Genomic DNA, 25649 nt, shown 5'->3' with positions numbered 1-25649 from the left:
AATGGATAGAATGTCCTAGAACTGAGATGCTGTTGGCTAACCTGCAAGTACTTGATTTACTGATAGGTTTTTCAACTAAATGTCCATAGATAATTGATTTCAACAAGCCACAAGTACGACCTGCTTTGATTTGTTGTTTTGGATTGGACTCAGAACCTTGTACGTGCTGATCACTCAGTACCACTGAGCTACACTCTGAGCTGTAATATGATTTTAAAGGACAGCACTGATCAGCTGTTGCTATCGGGGCAAAGGGATTTGCTTTCCTTTTTCTCTTTTCTTTTCTTTTTTTCCCTCTTGTTTTTATGGAAGACTTTGTTGGGTCAAGATCAGGGTGATTTTGGTGAAGCCTGTCCTCTGCTGGGCAAATTCTGGTGTTGCAGCATTACAAGGTGAAGTTGGTTAGTTCAATTAAAATACCCTTGCCGAAGCCACACATCAAACTAGCTGAAACCAAATCTGTGCAGAGGGTTCCGTGCACTCATACCTTTTAGGCAAATGCCATTGCTGATGAGTGCTTGCAGAATATTGCTGTATTTTTACTATAAAAAATGATGAGTTTCATACTCAAGGAATGGCCCGAGATGTTGAGCGAGGTACTTATGGAAACCAGGAGATTTTTACTTGTACTGAATAGAAAGCAAACGAGCCAAGCGTGTCTAGACATCCTGTACTTTTAGCTCCATTTACCTTGGGCTTCTCATCCAGGATCTGTTGGCGGATCTCCTTGTGTTTCTCCACAAGTTTTTCTTGTCTTTTACTTTGTGCTTCCTCTAACTGTAAGAAAGTTACCAAAGAAGAAGAGTCATTTTAGGGGGAAAAAAACAACATAAAAGTTTTCTGCATGTTACAAGAAACAAAACCCAAAGATTTTCAGATCTGTGGTATCAATTACTTAGCATTCTGGGCCAAAATTGGCCTTTCGTCCTAGGTGATAAGAACACAGGACAGGATGGGGTGGTGACTGATGGACATACATTGTTGAAAATCTTTGAAAATGTCTATAACACAAATTTTTAAGAAGCTTAAGGACTGATCTAAATGTGAACATAATCTCTATCACTGGTAACAGTGAAGGGATCTTTTGGGAACCGTCTTTTGTGTCATTTTTGGGGGGGTTCCTGACTTAGGCAGTAATTTTGCCCATCCATTTTTATAGACCTTCTATTTAGCTCTTTTGTATTAAAGTTTGCAGTAGTCAGACCATGTACACCCTTATAGAGCATCACAAAACAGCTGGATAGTGGTGCCAAGTAAGTACAAGGAGGCACTGCTCTCCTCCTAGAAGTTCACTGTGAGATTGACAATTGTTTGTGTGGCGTTTGCAGGGGGGGGGGCAGACATACCCTTTTGATGTACTGCACCACCTCCTGGATGTATGATCGGATCATCTCTGTCTTCTCCCTAAGTGGAAATAAGCCACAGATCATTATACCAACCTACCTGGAACTCTAGACGTCTATGCTCTTACTATCTCTCTTTGTATGGCTGTTGAAAGAAAGGTCAAGCTTCTGTGTGTTTGCGTGTGTGTGTGTGTGTGTGTGTGTGTGTTTGGTGGTAACAGTGGCCATGCCTCTCCCCAAGCACAGGCCCTGTTTTTATTAGCTGCTCCCAAGGTTGTCTAACAACTTGAGAAATGAGTATTTAGTCATTTTCCAAAAGAGATCACTTTCCTTTTTTTCTAAAAGGCCCAGAGCGCCATTGTTTGAGAGCTCACTGTAAAAACCATACATAGGAAACTGTGGTGGTTTAAATGAGAACCCACCATGGGTTCATATGTTTGAATACTTAGTAACCAGGGAGTGGAACTCTTTGATAGGATTAGAATTAGGAGGTGTGGTGTCATTGGAGCAAGGTTGTCCCTGAGGGAGAGCTCCGAGTATCAAAAGCCCAAGTTTGCCCCTCCCCTTAATCAAGATATAGCTTTCAGCTATTGTGCCAGCAACTTGAGTGCCCCATGCTCCCACCTTGATGATAATGGACTAACCCTACGAAACTGTAAGCAAGCCCACAATTAAATTCTTCCTTTTGTATGAGTTGCCTTGGTCATGTTGTCTCTCCACAGGAATAAAACAGTGACTAAGATAGGAATCATGTGAAAGATTAATTCAAGGAGAGATTTTACTAAGGGGCCTTTGGTTAAGACACTGGTTCTCTGATAGGGAGCACTTGCTCCTCGTTCCAGTTAGGGAGGGGCTGCTTTCCACTCACTCTTCCATCTGGCTTTTTGTCTTTGGACTTGGCTTCTGTTATCTTCTCCTGCCTCTTCTTATCCATTTTCTTCTTTAATTCCTTCTTCTCTCTGAATTTACAATGGAGGGAAAATCAGACAAATCGAATAGCAAGCAACATTTCCAGCACTCATGTCTATTCAGGCCAAATGTGAAGGGATGGGGCTTACTTCTCGCAGATTTCCTTCAGCTTCTTTAACTGATTGTTCTGACACTCTTCGGCAACATCTGTCAACTTCTGAATCAGCTGGGGGAAGAAAATGCCAGTTTGGTGTTTTCTGTGATCACAAGCTGCTGTCCCTACCCTTCCCACTCCAAACACCAGCATGCGTGTTTAAGACAACCTGCAGTGGAGGCTGGGCTGTTGTTAGAATCACAAAAATCTGATTTTGGCAACGAGGGCATGATTTTAAAGTATCACATGATCTGTTTGTTGTTCTGAAAGATGAAAGCCCTCTGAGTTTCTCTTTTAATTGAATTCACTTTCTGGGTATATTTTGTTGCTGTTATTGACTTGCTTTGAGATTAATATCAGTTACCCATCTCAGAAAATGATGTAATATCCTTGTGAGGCAGCTTCAGTTGACACAAAGAACATCAAGAGTGCTTCTGTGCTGTTCTTAAAACCTGGGTTCTGAGAATGTATTAACTGAATCACTTTACATCTAGTTCTTCTCAAATCAAGACTCAAGACAGCAGCAACTGTATCTTTGGATTGTCAGTGCTCCCATGTTCCCAACATTCAGTACATGCCTAATGAATGTCAACTACTTGAGAGTAAAATTTCATGACGATCAATCCTCACTCTCCATTCCACACCGAAAGTCTGAGGAGCCTCAGGTGGCTGTAGCAACACATCTCAGCCCTTCCACTGGAGCATAAAATATATGGCCTGCACTTTCCTTGATAGGCCCCACTATTATTTTCAAAGTATAGATTTTCTTCCCCCAAACATACAGAATACGACAAATTAACTAGTCTAATATATGCAATACCTATCAAAGTAACAAGGCAGCCATCCCTCAAGATCCATGGAAGACTGGTCCTAGGATCCTTAGCGTGCACCCAAATCCATGGATGCCTTAGGCTAAATGATGTAGCACCTGCCATAATACTCACATACTCTTCTTATGTACTTTAAATAATCTTTAGACTATTTATAATATCTAGAACATTCTAAATGCTGTATAATAAACTCAGGCAGGCTCTACAATCTGGGGTCTTCACCTCCGTCTGATGCTGCTCTCCCCTGTGGTTTCAGAAGTTATCTTTAAATCCATTCAAGAGGCTGGAGAGATGGTGCCAGAGGTAGAACCCTTGCTAGCATAAGCTAACCCTGTTAGCATAAGGACCTGGGTTCTAATCTCCAGCACCCATATAAAAAAACAGGCATGGCCATTCCTGTATGTAACCCAGTGTTAATTTCAGAGGCTCAGAGCAATCTATGTTCACTTATGTTAAATATGCAAGTCACAGCATTTGTATGTATATAGCTATCAAGGAGGGTGTGGGCTGCAGAATTCCCATTTCATCATTCAGGAGAGACTGCCTCAGCACAGCTGCCACAGTTGAGGAAATCATGCTGTGAGTAGTACCAGGAATCAAACTGTCCAAAAACGCTGTTGTCCCCATCCCCAAAACTCACAGAAGGTCCTTACTCTGACCCAGGGTATCACCTCACTATTGCATCCCTTCCTCTAGAGGACCTGTCTTCCGTTCCATTTGTCCCACATGCACCACAGAAATTATTCAGAAATTCTCCACTTTGCTCTGTCAGATTCACTTGGGGTGACGTCTTAAGAATGCAGATTGCAAGGCCTTGTTTCCAGGCTTATGAACCGGTGAATGAGTATTTCCAAAACCTTGTCAGGAAATGTGGGTGCTTAAGTGGTCCCCAGGGTGCCTGCCTGTTACTCATGTGCTCTATGATGAGCAGCTTCGGCATGCTAAAGAAAGACATTAGAAATAAAAACTCTCAGGCCTTCTCCTAAACCAAGAATTGAGAATCTGTAATCCTAGAGTCAAGATGCCCTTTGGAATTTAAGGAGCCCTGTCTAGATTATTGAGGAAGATGCTGACACAAAACAAAACAAAACAAAACAAAACAAAACAAAACAAAACACAAACCCAAAAACAAAACCAAAAAAACCAAAACAAAAACCAAAAAAACAAGAACAAAACAAAACAAAAAAACCAACATAACAACAACAACAACAGTTTGTGTGGTCTTTGTCTCAGGATCTTTGGAACTTTGTATTCTCTTTACTACTCCAAATGGAATGCCCTCATCTCTGCAACCAGGGTGGTACAGACACACACACAGAATTACTGACAGACCATATACCATATAGTAGGTTCTTCATTTAGTTGGTTTGCTTTTCCCCCACTAAGCTAAGTTTCGTTACTTCCTTTCATGTCTTTTCTACTTGTGGAGGGATCTGAAAAAAGCATTCCCTGTTTTTCTCAGAAATGTCCTGTCTCATGGGATAAACTGCTTCTGTGCAAAACCACATCTTTATCTCTGCTTCCAGAACCTTGCACTCTTGTCCTTGCCTAATAACCCTAACTGGATGCTCCTCACTTCCCTGCCTCAGCATCTGGATAAGCAAGCAGAGGCTTCCTCTGTTCCTGAAAACATGACTTTTCCTCTTAGCAGGCATCTTTATTCAACTCAAAGGCATGCAAGGCTTTTTTTTCCCTACCCTGTTGGATAGTTTTATCATTCAGTGAATCACAGACATCTGTAAATTTTTCTACATGGCACAGCTTTCTGGTAACATGAATCCTGGTGCACATATCTACAAACTTGCAGTCTATCGTGCAAGCATTTCTTCCCTGTCTGAAGTCTCACATTGGCTTTTCCACTCCAGTCCAGAGATTTTCTCTTCTTATGTCTCCAAGACTTAGCTGGCTTTGTCCCCAGATAGATCTCAACTTGTAAATTCTCTTTCAACATTGGCATTGATCATACTTCAATAAACAAGGCAATAGTTAGCTTCTAAAACTGTCTGCACAGACTGTGTGCACACTCCCCCCCCCCCCATATTAGTCCATCCTTTCAGTGACAGTCCTATGTGAACAGGACATAACACAAATAAAAATTACTCCCTTGATTGTAGGCTCCCTTGGATTGTGCTATCATAGCGTAACAACTCTAATTCCGATCTGAGGTCTGTATAATTAAGCTGTTTGTATCTATTTGCATTCAGGTAGCAGCATGAGCACCACTATCACAAGTCTGTTAGTAGTATCTGTAAAGGACATAATATATGTGCATACACACTGGGTTTCTTTCCTACCTCACCAAGAGAAGGCATGGGGCCATCTGTGCTTTCTCTCACAGCACTGTTTCTCTGGAAAGGGCTTGCTCTGATTTCTGGCTTATGTTTGGTTCCCATGGGAACTGTTATATGCTTCACCCTCCATTCTTTGACCAAAGTCATTGATCCAGGAGATCACTGTTCTAATCATAGCTTGACTTCTGGCCACAGAAGGTAACAAGAACAGCCAATCATGACCCTTTAAAAGCTCTTCCCTAAGATTGACCTACAGGTCAATGGAGAAAGAAATGAAAACCCTGTCTTGTCCTCCATTTGAATAAGAGTAATACTAAGACTAGAGGGGAGCACCAGAGAGGAGAAGTGGTCATAATCACATGCGGGCTACAGGAAGTTTCTGGATAGGCTTTTTGGATAGGCTGTTTCCAGATCCATCTCTATTAATTCCCTTCTTTACATTTCCACAGTATTTTTTTTAATAAAACAACATGATTCTATCCTGGTTATTATTTTCTGGTATACATTATTGCTCAAGTTAGTCCAGTGTAAGTTTCTAACTCTTGCAATCTGGAGAAACTTGACAATAACAACAATAACATCACAAAATAAAAAACAAAAGATCAAAAGAAAAACAAAAACCCCAAAACCAAAACCCAATCAACCAACCAACCAACCAATGAACCAAACAACAACAAAAAACCAAAACCAACCAACCAACCAACCAAACAAACAAACCAACCAAAAACCAAAGCCAAAACCAAAACAAAACAAAATGAAAAACTAAAAATGTCTCTATTGCTTCCCAAATAAGGTGAAGAAACTTGAGTTTTGGTTCAAAGTTTTCACTGTATGAGATATGAACACAGGATCCAGAAGAATGGTTTTCATAGTAACGGAAGCACTTTTAACAAACCTAAGAGAAGAGGATAACTTTTGGAGTTAAGTGTTAGCTACAAGCTTCTCCAGGGACAAACAATTAAAGTAACAACTGAATAAAGATTTAGAGTTTCTAGGAAATGAACCAAGATTCCATATGGTAATCTGGAATTCTACATAAGATGTTTAATTTTAACTGTTGTTATAATTTCTTTTTCCTCAAACAGACACATCTTTTTTACTTTGTTTACTATTAATGGCAATTCCCTAGATAAATGTCCAAACAATTTAAAGAATCAAAACCCAAAACCAAAACAAACAAACAAAAATCCTAAAGCCCTGAAGACTAGAATTTCACATTTGTTTTTAACTCTGAACTAAATTTCAGTAGGCTTAGTCACTGGAGGAAAGATTTTTTTTCCCCACAGATAAGTATAATTCCCTGATGTTAAGTCAAAGAGGATACAAAATGTGTGGACAGAAATTTGCAGTCTTTTCTGAGCAGGATGACTCTGGGAGACAGATGTCCAATGTTAACTTGGCTCACACATAGTTCCCCTTCTTTGTCACTCTCATTAGTTCCTGGTGAGTGTCAAAGTCCCTCTAGGGAGTTTTCACTATGAACTGTTCAACTTCTATAAAGAAGGCATTTACAATGAATGTTAATTATGTCATGATCCACAGACCAAACACAATACTGAGAGTTTAAAGACATGGTAGATGTTTAACTCTGGGGAGTCTTGACCACTGAAGTTGAAAGATCTTCACTCCTGTATCCAGAACATCTATGGCATCATAGACAGTCTGAGCAAAGAAGAGTCCTGTTCACAGAGAGCTGACTTTCTCCATTAATTTCTCAGAGAAGAGAGTTTTGGCTGAAAAGACAGCCATCTTGCTTACTCTTTAAAACAGTCTTTCATTCCCAGGCAACTATTATTCATTTTTATTTTCCACAATAAAGATAATTTATACCTATTCAGTTTACACTAAATGTTTTGGTGCTATATGTTTATTGGAGTTCTCAGGCTCAGAACCAGGAACTTATACATGACTAGAAAGCACTCTGCCACTGAACTAGATGTAAAAATTTGGACTTATATATTTACATGATTCTTAGATGAATTTTTTTTTTATTCTAGAAAGAAAGAAACTTGAAAATCTGGCCAGCATCCATATTCATTGTAAATAATTGCATCCAACTTCTTCACTCCAGATTTTTACCACAGTATGTGCCACAATTAGCTATGGGGAGATGGGACTGGAACAGCATAATAGGCTTCCTTAAATGGCATGTCTGCTACCTTTCTCTGAGGCTATAACTTACAGTACTTGAATACCTTTTGACAAATTGGTAAGTCTAATGCAGGACCTGTAGCCTATTTTGTAGCCTAAGTGACACATGATGAGCTATGTCACTGCAGTTCTTTAGGCTTTCTGATTCTGAAAGCCAAAGTGGCCACTTCAAAATAAATGAAATAAACACTAATTGCTTAAAATAACCATCTTTGCAAATAGGGGATTTTAGCTAAATAGCAATGCAGGCCTGACTCAAGGAGATAACATTTGTATTATTTGTAACTTGCTTATAAATCATGGGCTCTATGATCCATTTGGAAGTCAGGCTCAGAAGAGCTGCCCATGAAGATAAGTATCATGTCCATCTTTTCTTTTTTCTCTAAATAAAAAATATATCATTTACCAGATGAAATGCAGTAATTCTTGCAATTCTAGGTGTTCAAGCTAAAGACCAGTCACATGGATTCTATTTTAGAAATTTTCTTACACAGGAATATCTTCCTCCTGAGCTGCTTTATTTTGACACAAACCAAAGCTATTCTCTGATCTCTGAATTCCCTTCGGTTTTGTTGTTCATCTATGTTTTCTTTAAGTTTTACTAGTCATTAGCACCATTAAATTAAATCAAGACAATATACATTGTGTACAAAAGAGAGGAAGAAAGGAAGAAAGAATGAGTGAATGAAAGACCAAGGTTCAAAAATCTATTGCTTTAAACTACACATCCTAATTATTATTTTAATATTTCTGAGATGTGAGTCATTCTACATTCTATAATATAAGAGACTAACATTCTACTGAAAGGAGAGTTTCTAAGAATTTTTGTATATACTTGTTTTAGAAAGAGAGATATAGATACCAAAGAGGTGAAACAGTTTTATCAAAAGCTAAATATGCAAAAACATAAGCCATTGTGCCTTCCCTCAATCCTGTGCTGATTATCTTTGGTAAGCAATTATTAGCATATTCTAGGCACTTGGTTAAATATCCATGAATTGTTTTATTAAATCTCACATGCAAACTATAAGGGATGTGCACAGATTGGTTTTTTCTAAAATTAGCTCTGAATCTATATTGCACTCACACTTTGCACTGTGATTTACACTTGCTCAAAACAGAGTCTAGTTCTCTAACTTTTGACAAGTCCTATGACTTGACTTAAAAGAAAACATAATAAAAAAGAAGAACTCTTGAGAGAGTTTCCATAGAGGTTAGGTTCTAGTAAGAATCCAGTAGAGATGAGGAGATCTTCCAAGGAAGGACAAATAGTATATAAAGAGATAAAGGGAAATTGGAATAGGAGAAATAAATGAGGGAGGGAGATGAAAGGGTAGGGCAGATGAGGGAATATGGTGAGAGACAGCTAACATTAAAAGCCTTTGAAAAATCATATGGATAGCTATTACTGTAGAAGTTTCCTAAAATACACACATACATGCATACACACTGACACACACATACCGACACACACACACATACCACATACACACCACACACACACATACACACCACACACACACACACACACACACACACACACACACGTAGAGTAAGGTCACATTGCTGAAGATATAACTTACTTATTGACCATGAAGAAACAGAGATTCCATATTTGAAGCTTCACCGCCTATTGATTAACATTCATGGTACTGGAAGGTACGTTGCACAGTATCAGAAGAGAAAATTAATCATCAACATGACCCAGCTACAAAACCTGTGACCTACCACAGAGACTTGCATACAAGATATACATCTGCAATAATGATACAAATGTTATGGTAGTAATCAATCATTTTTTAAAAAATGAGTTTAAGCCCTACTTTATAAGAGGGAACCCATACCTGGCACTTTTAAACTGTCTAATACCCTGAAACTAGATAAGTTATATGTCCTGGGTGAAAACATAATGCTGTATACTCATAGATCAGAACATTACTTAATCCTCAACAGAGAAGCTTCTTCTTGCAGTAGATAGTAATTAACACAGAGACCACAACTGGACAAAGTGCGGAGACTGAGAGCCTTCATAGAATCTCTTCCTTTAAGACTCATGGATCTGTGCGAAACAGGCGGTTGGAGGATTTTAAGAGCCAAAGGTTGTGGATGACGCCAAGAAACAGTGTGTGTGTGTGTGTGTGTGTGTGTGTGTGTGTGTGTGTGTGTGTGTATGGGTGTGTGTGTGTGTGAAAAATGTTGGGTGGATATGGAGGTGGGGAGAATCTGGAAAAAGTTAAATGAGGGAAAAGAATATGATCAAAATATATTGCATAAAAATGTTTAAATGAAAAGATATTTTTATTTACTTATATTTTATTTATAAATTTATATTTATATTACTTACATTGCTATTATTTATATATTATTTATAAATATATATTATTTATGAATATTTATAAATTTATGTATTATTTAAATTACATATAATATAATGTATAGTTACATAAAAAGTAATAAACATATATTCTAGTTTCTACATAGGAAAGAAAAGGAGCTAATTTAATTAGAAGGTCAGGACCTGCCTAAGAAACCACCCCTAGGAAGGCAGGTTCATTCTAAGACAATATACTTTTCCTTCCTAGATTTCCTGCCTCCTTGCACAGTTCCTGGGTCTTTAGGAGGTCCTGCTGGGTCTATGTACATTTTCTGAGCCCTGGCACAGAAAGATTTGCGTGCTTGCCAGAGCCTAAGCAGGTTATTAAACTTCCTGGTACTTCCTGCTTTCTAACTCATTGGATTCCCTCCCCTATTCTATTGTGGTTGCCCTCTGCCATGTGGCTGACCTCCATGTAAGCTAATTTTAAATGACCCTGCTTTTTGTCTTTATATTTTCCATTTTCTTCCTTCATGTTAAGGAACTTAAAGGTTTTTTTTGCCTGAAGTTTCTCTTTGGACATGGAGTAAATCGTCTCTGAGTTTCCATTTACATCCATTCTTAAATTCCTTTATTACTGAGACTGGAACCCTCACTAGGGAACCCTAATTTCCCCATTGTCATATGGTGGTTCCACCAAGACTTCCCAGAGCATGTACTTCTTGCCTTTTTGTTCTGTCGTGGGCAGAGAAAAACACTCCATTTCTGTAGCTCTAGATGGTGTCAGTATGTACATACTCCACACTTGTACAGTTTCTTAAAATAATTAGGGAAAATCCAGTGTCAAACTTCACTTTCAAAAGCAAAGTAGGAATAGATAGAAGCAGGCAGTTTGTAGAAAAAAAAGTAAAGTGAATGGCCAATATCTATCCAGAAATATGCCCATCCATGCTCATAAGTAAAGTTACTTATTCTGAAATAAACATTACTTCCCATCATTTGCACTGGCAAGGAAAAAACCCCCACCAAACCAAACAAAGATAAACTCTCTAGTAGCAAAGGTATGGACATCAGACCACGATGGTGATGGGGCATATTGGTATAATCTTTCTAGACAGTGATTTGTTACCATATGTAGAACAATGACCTTGTGATGGTTTGTATATGCTTGGCCTAGGACATGCCACCATTACGAGATGTGCCCTTGTTGGAGTAGGAGTGTCACTGTGATCTTGGGCTTTAATACCCTTGTCCTAGCTGCTTGGAAGCCAGTCTTCTCCTAGCAGCCTTCAGATAAAGATGTAGAACTCTCAGCTCCTCTCATACTGTGCCTGCCTGGATGCTGCCATGTTCCCACCTTGATGATAATGGACTGAACCTCTGAACCTGTAAGCCAGCCCCAATTAAATGTTATCCTTATAAAAGTTTCCTTGGTCATAGTATCTGTTCACAGCAGTAAAACCCTAACTGAGACAGACCTCCACAACACTGGTTCAATGACATAAAGAAAAGTGAAAGGAAAACAAAAGCAACTCAAAATATATTAATTATACTTTGAATATATTAGTCTGTTATACTGTGAAATAATTGATAATAGATGGACATTAAAAATATAATATAAAATATCACTTATGGCCAAGTGCTAAATAAAAGGGGCAAGTTGCAGTCTACAAATTTATACCGTGTGTGTGTGTGTATGTATGTATGTGTGTGATCAACTCCATTAGAAAATGATAGAAAAAATGACAAATAATGCACATTGGCCATTACTTCTTTTGTTGTTATGCTATTAAAAGCCTTTACTTATTTGTTATTTCTATTCTGGTAAAAAAATTGTAGCATTTTAGGGCATGATAAATTATTTCATTTTTGAGAATAAAAAATGATTCATATGAAAGTCAGAACATGAGAATAAAAACAGAATACAGGACCCTAGCAAACAATGGTGAATGCCCACCCTGTAATTACTTCTGGCATGTGTATCTCAGGCAGGGCCACAGAGGGAGGAGATTCGAGAGCCTCGCAGCAAGCTGGAGCACAGAGCCAGTACATATCATCAAAGGGAAGACAGTGAGTTTTCTCCAGCTGTACCAGGAGGTCATCATGACAACACATTTATGTCTGAAGTACAGACTTCCTAGCCAATTCATAAATCACACAAAATAAAGATGTTTACTTGAAAACAGTATACTATGCATTTTTTTTACTCTTCCCTGCAGGCTAATGGACCAATAATTATTCCTCTATTCATTGAGCAGATAAGAATTCTAAAATCAGTGGCCACATAGCTCATTGGGCAGCAATGTCCTGTGAGGGGTATTTGATGCTAACTTCTGTATCATCATCATAGCCTATGAGCTATTCCATTCATAGCTGGTGACAATCACTCAGAGCTCTGGATTGAAAATGCATCTTTTGATCCTTTGGAATTGACAGGGTATTGAAGGACTCAGAGCTGTGTGTGCTAATGTTGATTTGTCTTAGAATAGCTGCTGGCATGACAGACATGAGGATGTGTACAAAGTTAAGGTGAAATGGATCAGAGATGGATGGGGAGAGCATATGTTGGGCTGGGGTTATGGGTTGGTGCTTGCCTAGTGTTTGTGAGGTTCAGATTCAGTTCCCAGCCCTGAAAGAGAAGGGAAGAAGAAAGAATGGAAAGTGTAGGCCAAGCATTCTGACTGAGAAACGAACCTATCAACACTATCACAAAACCGTAAGAATCCTTATCCCCCAGCTGTGAATGGGATGCAGGGCTAACTACTGATGGCCACTGGAGATCATAACATGGAACTCCTATCAAGTGTTATTGTGCTTACTAGTGACTTTAAAAAGTAAAACCTCACCAGTGCTGTGGTATACAACTTTAAGCCTAGTACTCAGGGTGCAGAGGCAGGTGACCCTTGGTGAGTTGGAGGCTAGCCTAGTCTACATAGAAAGTTCTAGACCGTGCAGGTCTACAGAACCATAATTTAGTTCTCAGTTTGCACAACAGGTGGCTCCCAACTGCCTGTAACTTCAGCTCCAAGAGATAGGATGCCCTCTTTGGGTCTCCATGGGCACCCATGCACACGTGACATACCGTCACAGAGACACACAATTACAATAAAAATACGTTTTTTGTTCTTTTAAAGTTAAGATCTTATTCAAGTGGCATAAAGAAAATACAAGGTTTCCTCCATGACCTGGCTGCATAAGACATTGTCAGCTGGAGCTTCAGTTCCTCACTTGGAGCCAGGGTCTTCGGTAGCGTGAACACTCAGAGCATTCCTGGAGAAGTGCTGGGGCTCACAAACTTGAATGGCTGGGGAAGTTTCCATCTGTGTTTTCATGAAGCCATACTAAAGCAACGCTTTCTTCTACTGTGAAGACAGGCAGGCAATTCAAGCAGGGATATACTCTGCCATGACAGATAGATGTCATCCAGTCAGCTCACTGATCAAGTTGTGAAGGGCACGGTATTTCCCATTTTAATTAAAGGGAACTTTAAGCTGATTCTAAAATGTACCGATTTTGAACACAGACGGCTGTTTATCATGCCTCTTTGATTTGAGTGTATACAGGACCACCCAGGCCTCAGCTGAAACCCGTGGTATAACGGATCTGGGGTGGGCTGCAATCTGCATGTTGAATGAATAGGTTCGAAGCCTCTGAAGCTACAGTCTATGCATATTGTTTGTATTGCATATCTCCTGTGTTAATATGAACAATGGCTTCAAAAGCATTTAACAGTTTACAAATTTTGTACATTGTTGCCACATCTTTGCTCTTCTGTCAGCTTACTGATGTCTTTTTTGACTGATTTCATATTAAAATTTATATGACTGTTAAAATTTTATGTCACATACTTCTCAAGTGCATTTTACTTATCTTTGTCTTTGGCATCTATCAGAATATTGGGCTGATGTTACTATTTTCAGTGGACATTTGGTTAGGAGTTTACTGATGTCATGGCTTCTTAGTCTCTGAAATACAAAAACTGTAACCTATGAACTTCTCACCTTAAAGCCGTTTTAGGAAATGAAATAACTTCCCTTTAAATTGCCCATCACCCTTGTACCTGGGGCCTGCTGACTTTTAAACTGCACTTGGCATTTGTCTAATTTAGTCTCATCATCCAGAACACCACTAAAGATAAAACTGTCGCTTTCAGTCAAAACAATTTTCAGGCAAACCAATCTCCAGTCATTACATTCGGAATTGGAAAGTCTGGTATTCGTGTTGGAAGCAGAGTGATGGGGTGAGAGCTGTAGAAGTCAATGGCCTTGAAATAAGCTGTGAGCTTCCAAATCTAAGGAGTGTGAGCCTTAGCGTTCTTAACAAAAGCCCTCATAAGTGGTTTATCTGAACTCCAAGCTCACAAACATTGGTGAGCCAGTGAGCATTTTGAGAGGGTTGGTTAACATTTGACCTGACAGGGGCATGTGGATCTAGATACATATTTATGTTTTTTGAGAACTTATGTCTACAGAAATTATATTTCCTTTCTTCAGTCGAAGGGAGTAGGCATATATTCTAGCATCCCACCCCTGCCAGGACTTCGATACCTTCCACAACACAGTAAGTGGGACTCAGCTGCTTTCCACATTCCTGGGTGTGTCTCTTCTCTGTGATTGTCTCCTTCATCCCATTTGTAGCTGAAGTTCACCCCATCCCCAGGACACATACACCCAAGAGGGCTTCCTTAGCTGTTAAGGCTTACTTCCCAGGCACTCTCTGATTTCTTTCTTTCCTTTTTCTTTTCTCTTCCTTTTTCTTTCTTTCTCTCTCTCTCTCTCTCTCTCTCTCTTTCTTTCTTTCTTTCTTTCTTTCTTCCTTTTGAGAATCACTGATGAATGCCAACTTCCCCTTTATTCGGCTATATTACTTCTGTATAACCATGACCTTGTTCTTGGTGAATGGAGTCTTGTCCAGGTCACTATGGATGGGTTGTCTAGACTTTTCAGTAATATTCATAATGTTAGTCAACTTGAGTCCTCTGCTGAGGAACTCAAGATTTCACAGTATCAGGGGCCAGCCTTGGTCACACCTGTGCCTGAGACTGTCCTTTCCTGAAAAAGCAGTTCTTACTATGGAGACAAGGAATTTTCAGAATGTTCTTTGTGGATTTATTCCATGTCAGTCACCTGTTCAAAGATGGGCCTCCCCTCCCCCTGACACCCTCATATGGTACCTACCTAGCTCTGAGGACAACTTACACAAGACAGTCCCCCAAATCCTAGATCTGGAACCTCTACATTAAATCCCATCTACCTTACTCAATACTTCATAATGTCTCTTAGATGGACCCACTCTGCTAGTCTTCCAAGATCCAGCCTAGACACTTTGCATGTCACTTCTTCTGTCTAGAAACCTTCTTCCATGTGTGTGCCTGGACCAGACCTTCAGTTCATGACTCAAATGTTGCCTTATCAATTTGTCTGTCAGTCCTTCCTGCAAAGTCTATTTAAAGTTTCCAGATAGAGTCTCGAACATCTATTTCCTTATATTAATTTTTCTCATAATCTCGCTCACTACTAAATATATCAAAATTTCTGCCAACTCATTCTGCTTATGGCCTGTGCCCCTCCTCTTGTAGAAGGTTCATTCCAGAAGGTCAAGGGTTATTTCCATTTTTATCCAGCATTTGTTTGAAATGTTTACTGAACAAATAGTAATACTAATTACTATTTACTGAATGAATACATGAATGGACAAAGTAGTTTTCTCCTTTTGGAATGATAAAAGTTATAATGTCGATTATGGTGACAGTTGTTCTTAATTGTGAACATGCTGACATTATGCATTTTATGTGATATGTGAGACAAAGTTCTTAAGAGAGAGAGAGAGAGAGAGAGAGAGAGAGACAGAGACAGAGACAGAGACAGAGACAGAGAGAGAGTACAAGCCATCAAAAAGAAATACATGGCTATATATGTTTCACACGAGCAACAAACACAAAACAAGCCCTTCATCACAACATTGGCCTGCAACATGAAGTAGAAGAGGAGTCTTTGTATGTGTTTAGGAAGCAGAGAATCTACAGTCAGATAGACAATGTTCAAATCACAGATGTACCACTTTCTAGTCATAACACCTTGGAAAAGTCACCACGTGGAAAGAATGCTGATAACAATCCTGGAAGGTAACTAGTGCTCTGAGGAGTAAACCCAATGTGATTCCTGTAACTGGCTTAGTTAATTGTATGTGGGCCAGCAGTGAGTGTTCAATGCACAGCTGTTGTCTTCATGGTTATAGTCCAGAGTTTCAGCCATAGCTTACTGGAGAAATTCAGATAGTATTGGTTGGATCTGGACAGTTATCATCTATTATTAAAATTAACTTTTTCTCTCTTGACTCTGTCGAGGCAATTTTTCTCTCACTTCTACCCCACATCTCTCCCAGGCATTCTTTTACTGTTTCGATCTTTAGAAAAAAATAATTAAAATTTTTTATGTGCGTGTGTCAGTGCTGAGTGTGTGTGTACACCATGTACATGCAGTACCAGGAAACTTAAGAAAAGGCATTGGCTTCCCCAGAACTGGAGTTACAAACAGTTGTAAGCTATGATGTGGGTGCTGGCAATGGAACCCAGATCCTCTGGAAGGCCATTCAATGTTCTTAACTGTTAAGCTACCTGCCTAGCCCATTATAGCCTCCAACTTATTTCAGTAGTCTACCCACAAGGCGACTAACTCACCTCAAACTGTGGAGCTTGTTAAATACACCTCTTTGAACTTATTTAAGTTCTAGGATCTTGAACACATTTAAGTTCCAGGTTCTTGAAGAAGAATTATCATTAAGAGCCGGTTCTATGAAAGACTGCTGAATTAGAATCAGGACAGGGCCTCAATCCTGGTTTTAACTAGTTTTTCCAAGGATCTCGATGCATGCTTTAAGTTGAGAGTAACAGGCCAAGTAGAATATGATTTTGGATAGGTCATGTGATTCTGACTTTTGTAATTTTATATTGTCATAAAGTATCTAGGATGAAGACAAAAGCATCACACTGACTCACCTGTTACATAGTATGTTTTCTTTTACAGTTTGGGTTAGCATGTAAAACAAGGGGCTTCACTGTTAAATTTTCAGTCATATCTCATGGTGTCTTAATTATATTCAGTCTTCCTCCCTTCCTCCATCCTTCTTCTCTATTCCTAGCTGATCCTTTCCTTCCTCCCAAACAGTATCTTTCCTGCTTTCATGAATTGTATGTATGTATGTATGTATGTATGTATGTATGATGTATGTATGTATGTTTGCATGTGTTTGTGTGTGCATGTACACACATCTTTTTCTATTATCTATCTATCTATCTATCTATCTATCTATCTATCTATAATCATTCATGGTTTATTCACAAATCTAGCTTCTATGAGAGAAAGGAGCTATTCTTCCTTTTTCTCCACTAACCTTTCTTGTTCTCCTTCTCCCCTCCTTTCCCATTCCTTCACCCTTGTTTTCATGACAAATGTTTATATTTAAATCTGGATTCCACACAGAAGAGAGAACGTGTTCTATGTCTTTCAGAACCTGGATTATCTAAGGGAACCTGACAATCTCCAGTTATGCCCATTTCCTAGTGTGTGAAATAACTTAATTCTTCTCCATGGCCAAGCAACACTCTGTGTGTTATATATCACATTTTCTCTAGCCATTCTTCTTCTCCTTCTTTTTGGATAAATATCTTGGCTGTTTCCTATCTACACACTGCTGTGAATGGAGCAAAGATAAAAACAAATGTGCAGGTGTCTCTGAGGTGTGTTGAGCTAGGATTCCTTTGGACAGCTGAGTCATACAGGAATGCTAGTTTTGTTTTTTTGAGAGCTTGTACAACTGATGTCCATAATGGCCACACTAGTTTACTTTCCACCAGCAGCTTGTGACAGTTTGTCTTGTCCCACAGCCTCACTAGTACTTGTTGCCAAAAGTAGTCTTAATTTGCATTTCCCTGACAGCTAAAGATATTGAACGTTTTTGTATATTTATTTATCATTTGTATTTCTCCTTTAGAAACTGTCTATTCAATTTATTTGCACATTTACTGATTCAATGGCTTATTTTCATGGTGTTTAAATGATATGGTTCTTTATAGGTTTTAATTCTTTGTTAGAGGTATAATTGGCAAAGATTTGTTTTCCTACCAAGGAATGTACAGGGATGGATCCATGGCTCCAGTTACAGATGTAGCAGAGGATGGCTTTGTCTGACATCCAGTGGGAGGGGAGGCCCTTAGTCCTGTGGAGGTTTGATGCCCCAGTGGGATGCTAGAGCAATGGGGTGGGAGAGGGTGGGTGGATGGAGGAGCACCCTCATAGAGGCAAAGGGGATGGGGGAGAGAACAAATGTGGGATGGGGCGTTTGTGGAAGGGTAACAGGGAAGTGAGATATCATTTGAGATGTAAACAAATGAAATGATTAATAAAAGAAAAGATTTTCTTCCTCCCATAGGTTGTCTCTTCATACACAGTAAATTTCTTACATGGATAGGCTCATAGCAAAAGGATGGGTAATCCTATGAAACCATTTCCTCAATACACTGACCATTTTGGTCAAGGCTACTTGTTCCAATACTTTTGTTTGGGCATTAGCTTGTTTTCAGCGCTAGAACTTTATTCCTAAACTCACCTTTTGCCTTTCTGCATGTGATCGTGTGTTAAATATTCCTATTATTTATGAAAGCATCAAAAAAAAGTATCAAGGTCACTATACAAGAGAAAATATTTTGGCAGGCAGACCTCATCACTAACAAAGAGGGTGTCCTCCGCTTTCACAGGTAGCCTTGGGGCTCTGCAGAAAAAAACAGGACAATGGGCAGCGGGCAGTTTTGTCATGTCTGTTCCTGAGAACCTCAGTGATAAAGAAGTAGGAGTGAAAATTTCCTTGCAGCACATGGTTTACTTTGAAAAGATTTTTTTTACCCCCTTGTGCCATCTCAAGGATGCTCTCAAACTAGTCTATGCTCAAAAATAATCCAGGAAGGTAAAAATGAAACAGCTGCACGGAAGGATTAGAGGGATTTATCAAACACAAGGAGTGTTAGTGTGCTGGACACTGAATAACTGCCTGTGCCCTCTCCACGCTGGTGCCATGCGCTTCTTCAGTGTGCCCCCTCTCCACGCTGGTGCCATGCGCTTCTTCAGTGTGCCCCGTGAGTCATCTGAGAGCAGCAAAATCTGCTCCTCTACAGAGTCCTGCAGCTGCACAAACACAACCGTGCTTTTTGGCTTACCAGTTTAATGTGTTCTCGCTTCTGGTACTTCTCACTGTAATACTGCTCTTGCCGAAGGTTAAGCAGCTGCTGTTGTTGCTTGTCTTTCAAGTCTATCAACTTCTGAGTCATTTCTGCATCCAGGGCAGCGAGGTCTTGCTCAATGGCTGATGAGCCGTGGTCAGGGCTGCTGGGTTCAGATCTGTAAAGACACAGAGCTTGGCTCAGGAACTGTGCAGGTGGTTCCAGGTGCCTTCGAGGCTCCGCAATGCTGCCTCTCAAGGCCACTGGACTCGAGTGTAAAAACTAAGCCATTAGAGGGAGAAGGTGAATCCCACATCCAGACTGAAACTATTTATGTGTAAAGGGCTCTTCACGTTATGTGGCGTGCTCAGGGGAGATGATGGATGAAGGAATGAGTGTACTGCACACACTGTATGCTGATTACTCAGAGAAATGTGTAGGATGTACTTGTAGATTAAGGAAGATGGGAGACAGAAAGACACAGCTAGGACTCCAGGGTCTCGGCTTCTCCTGATCCAGCTTTAGATATGAAATATTTTGAGACCTTTTTTTGCTGTTTTGATGGACAGACTAAAAAGTGGTAATCCTTCTACATCTTCCAAAAAAAAAAAAAAAAAAAAAAACCAGGCTCTAAGCCACTCGAGAGCCTCTAGAAATAAATCCTTGGGAGATCTGATACCAAGAAAGCATTTTTCTCTAAGGGAAGAACATGCAAACTTCCTTCAGAGAAGTAGAATTATCTGTCCTATATTTCCTTTCCTCAGAGGATAAGAGGTTAATTCTGTGTTCAAGGACAGAGTCGGCATCAAGAGTTGGCGCTGGATCACAGAAATACAGTGTGTGCGTGTGTGTGATATTTTATCATGTATGCCATTTAAAACTTGTACTAGCCATCTTTACATAAGAAATGAGTGATACTATTTTAATAGGAGATGCTATAAGCTGGATGTGCGATGAACATCTGTAATCCTAGCATTCCGGAATTCAAAACAGATTGATTGCAAAGTGCCACCTCAGTTACAAGGCAACCTCTGAACTCAAAATAATAATTGTGTGTGTATATATTAATTTAACCAGTTAAAAGATATCAGGGTTATTTTAGTTTTCTTTTTTTAATGGAGTCAGAGAAATCTGGCATGCATTTTATAGTTTGAGTACATCATAGTACTAATAAAATGCACCTTTTTCTTGCTCAGGCTAAATGTAAGTGTTTCCACTGAGCTGCACCTCTAGTCCAAATGAACCACATTTAAAGGGCCTAATATCACATGTGGCTCAAGGCTCCTGTCTAAGATGGATATGTGCGTGTGTCTTTTTCAGCTTTCATAAAGTTTCCACATACTTGTTGACAGCTTTTTCTAGGCCTCTTCTCTCTCTCCCTTTCCCTCTGTCTCTCTGTCTCTCTCTCCCCACCCCTTCTCTGTCTCTGTCTCTGTCTCTCTGTCTCTCTGTCTCTCTGTCTCTCTGTCTCTCTGTCTCTCTGTCTCTCTCTCTCTCTCTCCCCGTGTGTGTGTATGTGTGTGTGTGTGTGTGTGTGTGTGTGTGTGGCATAGAGGTCTCTGCTCACAAATGTTAAAAACACAGAGTTATTCCTTCAATGTATGGGATGCATCATAGAGGTGGTTAGTAGCCTGGTGACCTTTATGCTATCCGTGAGGCTTCGGCCATACCAGATCCTCCCCCAGACACCATGAGCTTTATAACCCATCTTTATGGAAGATGCCACATGTACTTTACAAAGAATTTCAATGTAGCCATAGCCAATCTTTATTTAGTTTACTTTGTAAACATGAGATTGAGTTAATTATCAACAGAACGTTTTCATCAGATTGTGTTGAGCTTAAATATGCCTAAAATAAACTTCTTGCTGTCAGACTCAAGACTGAACAATGCCCTACTTAGTCGTGTTGAACCAAGCCACCTTCTTGCCTCCTGTGGATCATGACTCGGCTGGTCCTGGTGGTCACAGACACCCTGCATGTGTGGGATTTAAGCAGAACAGAAGGTTTCAGAAGCCCTGCCTGGCTTCCTCTACATGCTGGCCTCTTTAGACATTGTGGGCTACAGAGGCACATACATATACATTGTCTCCTGTGATGTTATTTTGATGCTGCATTAGGAATTTTTAGAATAAATATATAAATGTGTGCGTCATTAAGGTGGAGCTCTTAGGAGGTATTTAGAACAAACTTTGCCTTCACTGGTTGTGCAACAAGTAAATGCTGATGTAGCCTTTAGCTTCCCCAGAAAGAGTGACACATCGCACCAGCTATCTTCTACTTCTGTTCAACCTCTAAGGAAAGGTAATTTTTGCTACTTTTTAAAAATCAAGTATTGCATTTTGATTGTGTTTTCAAGGTGAGCACATGTTACATCATATATCACAATATGGCTCTGAAGCTGCGCCCTGTTTTTCTCTACCTGGTGAGAAAGATGGTGATTCAGAGCACGGTGAGAGGAGGACGCATCACAGCCTGCATCACAGCCTGCATCACAGCCTGCATCACAGCCTGCATCACAGCCTGCTGTGTTCTCAACTATGGACCGGTGGCTTACACACTCACAGTTTCAGGATGATTTATAGAACTTTCTGCTAGAGAAAAAGGTTGTATTCCTCAGTGGTGATCATTTCCTTTAGGTCAAGCCATTGAAAGACTTTGAGAGCCAATGACCCATTTCCAGAAAAATTCTGACTGTGGGCTCTACATCTGTTTCCTGCATCTCTGATGGTTGTGGATTACCCTGACCACATATCCCCATTTATCAGCTAACAGGACAAATCAGGACATCTCATAAGAGTAATTTTAAAAACTCTTACCCTGTGACCCCAGCTCTGAAGAGGTTAAAGTAAAATATTACAAAGCTGAAGCTACTCTCTGCTAGCTCAGGGACAGCCTGGGCTATACAGAGTCTATCTAGCTCAAAAACCTAACCAACTAACCAAATAAACAAAGGAATATTTTAAATCTAAACTACAGAAAATCAAGTACATAAGGGAAACATTGACTCAAAACGGTTTCCCACTACTGTGATGTTTATTTAGAATCTCAAATGCACATTGAAATAGAACTAAAGGATACTTTTAAAAATTGTTGATCTTCTAAACTATATATTTTAACACCATAAACAACATTTTACAGTTTAAATTGTGTGGACTAGTGTTCATGATGATTTAAAAATAATGTGTTACACAATGCGTTCATTTAATGCATTCATTAAGGAATTAAAGCTTAAGATATAAATCTGTTTTGACATTTAGCTAAATAAAACCAAGGAAGATAAAAAACTGTTTCCTAAAAAGACAATAGGAAAACTTGTTACATTCACTTTATTTCTAGTTCCCTAATTATTAAACATTGAAGAAAATACTTTCACAATAAAAATGAAACCTCATTGATTAGAAAGCAAAAGCTTATTTATCATCAACAAGCTCTCAAAGGATGCTCCAAGGAAATACATGATCACAACTTAGCAAAGTAAGCTCAAACAGTTAGAAAAATTGCTAAGTAATCTTATTTGGCCTTTGCTGTTTCATAAATAAACTCATGGTATGGAAATATCCGCTGGTGTGGATATCAGTTTCTAAATGGTTTTGTGGGACCATAGGTACCCCTTCTGGAAACAGTCACGTGCCACCACAACTCTAGCATCCCCTGCTCCAAGCGTGACTGAAACAGATGTGGCAGTAGCTCGTGTACATCTCAAAGGCCCAGCAAGGGTTCATCTTCCACACAGCAGCTAGGAATATTTTCTGAGGCTACCAAAATTTCAGTAAACTGTTTTCTTCAGTGGCTTCTTACTTAAGTATGCAAGTTCTGAAGTACTTGTCATTTGCTTCTGCTCTAGAAGGTATTGGTTACACAGTGCCCTCTCCTAGCTGTTAGACTTCATTTTGTGTCCTACCACATGGGGCTTACTAGGTCTTACCCATTTTGCTAACTCTACTATTCTTAGAACAAGTCATTTTTTCCCTACTTCAAATCTTTCCCTTGGCCCAGGACCACCTCTTATCACTCTATGGTTGTCCATGATTGACTCCTTAGGGGTCACCTCACTCTATACTCACATGTCAGAATGGCTCTCCCTCCTGGGTGTGGTGACATGTGCATATAATCTCAGCATTTTATACCATGTCAGGGAGATTATGAGTTCAAATCCATCCTAAGTATCTTAGTTAGGATTTCTAGTGTGTGATGAAAACATCATGGCCAAAAACAGCATGGAAAGGAAATTTTTATTTGGCTTACATTTCCTGGGTTGGAGTCCACTGAGGGAATCCAAGGCAGGAACTCAAACAAGGTGGGAACCCTGAGGCAGAAGCTGATGCAAAGGCCCTTGTTGAGGGTGTGTGTGTGCTATGTACTGGCTTACTTCTTATGTTCTGCTCAGCAGCCTGTTTTCTTATAGAACCCAGAATTACCAGCCAAGGGGTGGCCCACCCACAATGGGCTAAGTCCTCTCAAATCAATCATTAAGTAAATACCCTTCAGGCTTACCCATAGCCAATATTATGGAGGCATTTTCTCAACTGAGATTCCCTCCTCTCAGATAACTCTAGATTGTGTCAAGTCATCATAAAAACTAGCTGGCAAACCGAACTACATGGTGACACCCTATTTCAAAACTCTATAGCCTGGGTATCAACTAAGTAGTAAAGGACTTGTCCAGCATGCACAAGTCCATAGGATCCATCCTTAGCACTGCAATAAAACACAGGGGGTGTTCTTTTCTTGGAGGTCATTCTACATCAAAATATTGTTCCTCTTTTTGATAGTCTTCATGGTTATGCCGTATAGTTATATTTGTTGTCCATTTTCCTCTAGTTATTGTGATGTCTTGGGTTTCTGTTGCTGTGATAAAACACCATGACTAAAACTACTTAGGAGGAAAGAAATTATTTCATCTTACATTTCCTGGTAACAATTTATTGTTGAAGGAAGTCAGGGCAGGAACCTGAAGGAAGAAACTAATGCAGGGGCCATGGAGAAATGTTGCTTACTGGATTGTTCCTCATGGCTTCCTCAGCCTGCTACCTTATAGAGACCTTAGGACCATTAACCCAGCACTACTCACAGTAAAATAGCCCTTCCACATCAAACATTAATCATGAAAATGTACCAAACACTGCCATGGGGCAGTCTGATGGGCACACTGGGATTTTTCCTATTGTAAAATAACTCTAGCTTGTATAAGCTGAGATAAAACTAACCAGCAAACATGACTGCATATTTTCTACTTAAGGGTAAAATTATATACAATCATTGAATTATCCACAGGGCACAAGAAACACAATACTAATATTACTTACCAGCTATGCTAGGCTTGCTTCTCTCTGCCACATTCTGAGTGTTTTGAGACAAGAAAGATATACTGGGAGAGCCTGAGAACCCAGTGTATCTATTAGGCCATTATGGGTTTCAGGAATCAAAAGAAAGTTGAAACTTCTCCTTCCTCATGGTAGGCAGTCTGTTCAGCTAGATTCTAGGTACATAAGAAGTCTATACCCACACTTTGGCAGCTACTATGGTTTGTGTTGAGGGTGGGGGGCATCAGCTACCTGATATCTGAGTCAAGGGATAGAGCTCTGGAAGTATGGTTGTATATCTACCCCAGAATTTGTTCAAGAGAAGAAATCCATACCCAAAGTCCCAGCTATGCCAAAACCAGAGAAAGAAGAGTCACAGGAGTTCAGCCAGCCAAGATTAGCCTGGAAAAGGGGGAGAAAAAGAGAGGGGGGGGGAAGGTAGGAGGGAGGAAGGGAACTAAATTTAGCTTATAAGCAACAGTGAACTGAAGAGACTCAAGAAGGGCAGGGTGGAGCAGGTGCTGCGACTGTGCTCCCTGTGGCGGCACCACACAGGAAACACCACTCCCCTGCCACGGCAGCATCTCTTCTCTACACAACTAGCAAGTGCCTATTGACTCACTTCTTCTTGCTGTCCTTTTTGGCGGACTTTTCCAAGGCTGCCCTCCTTCTCAAGTAGTCATTCTGAATCTCATTGTACTTAGTCGTGTGTTCCTTGATGAGCTCAGTGGTTTTCTTGTGGTGTCTCTTGACCAGGTCCTTCATTTCTTTGTAGTGCTTCTTTTGAAGTTTCACAAATGATTTCTGCTGCTTGAGCTCTTCGATGGTTTGTGCCTCTACTTCTGCAACAGAAAAGCATAAGAGTTGAGTGACAGAATGGACTGAGAATCCAGGGGCAGGGACAGTGGCATCCTGTTCAGAGAGGAACAGCTCATCCCTGCCAAGAGCGGCTGAAGAACATAGCTTAGATGTCAGAACTGTCAATCAACTGCTCTGGCTCACTAGCTAACAACTGCTAACTAAACCTTACAGAGAGCCAGTTTCTTCCTCTGGAGCTTTACGTTTGGTCTTCCTAGGAGAGTCTAGAGTGGGGATTTGGGTTCCTGTGACTCACTGTGGGCTGAGGGGAGGGAAAGAA

At 39.9% G+C, this 25649-nt stretch overlaps 1 protein-coding gene across 1 annotated transcript in view; it reads right to left on the bottom strand.

Annotated features, from left to right (window-relative positions):
• Positions 1 to 25649, bottom strand: part of Plcb1 (phospholipase C beta 1) — a 664193-nt gene that overhangs the window by 76794 nt on the left and 561750 nt on the right. Inside the window, 7 exon segments of the mRNA XM_076929813.1 lie at positions 691 to 777; positions 1347 to 1404; positions 2212 to 2228; positions 2230 to 2302; positions 2402 to 2478; positions 19204 to 19384; positions 25134 to 25353. Coding sequence (XP_076785928.1) covers positions 691 to 777; positions 1347 to 1404; positions 2212 to 2228; positions 2230 to 2302; positions 2402 to 2478; positions 19204 to 19384; positions 25134 to 25353 — 713 coding nt within the window.

The sequence above is a fragment of the Arvicanthis niloticus genome, chromosome 2 (genome assembly GCF_011762505.2).
Source record: "Arvicanthis niloticus isolate mArvNil1 chromosome 2, mArvNil1.pat.X, whole genome shotgun sequence".
NCBI classification, from domain to species: Eukaryota; Metazoa; Chordata; class Mammalia; order Rodentia; family Muridae; genus Arvicanthis; species Arvicanthis niloticus.
The sequence above is the reverse complement of the archived record's forward strand: the minus strand, read 5'-3'. Positions and strand labels throughout refer to the sequence as shown.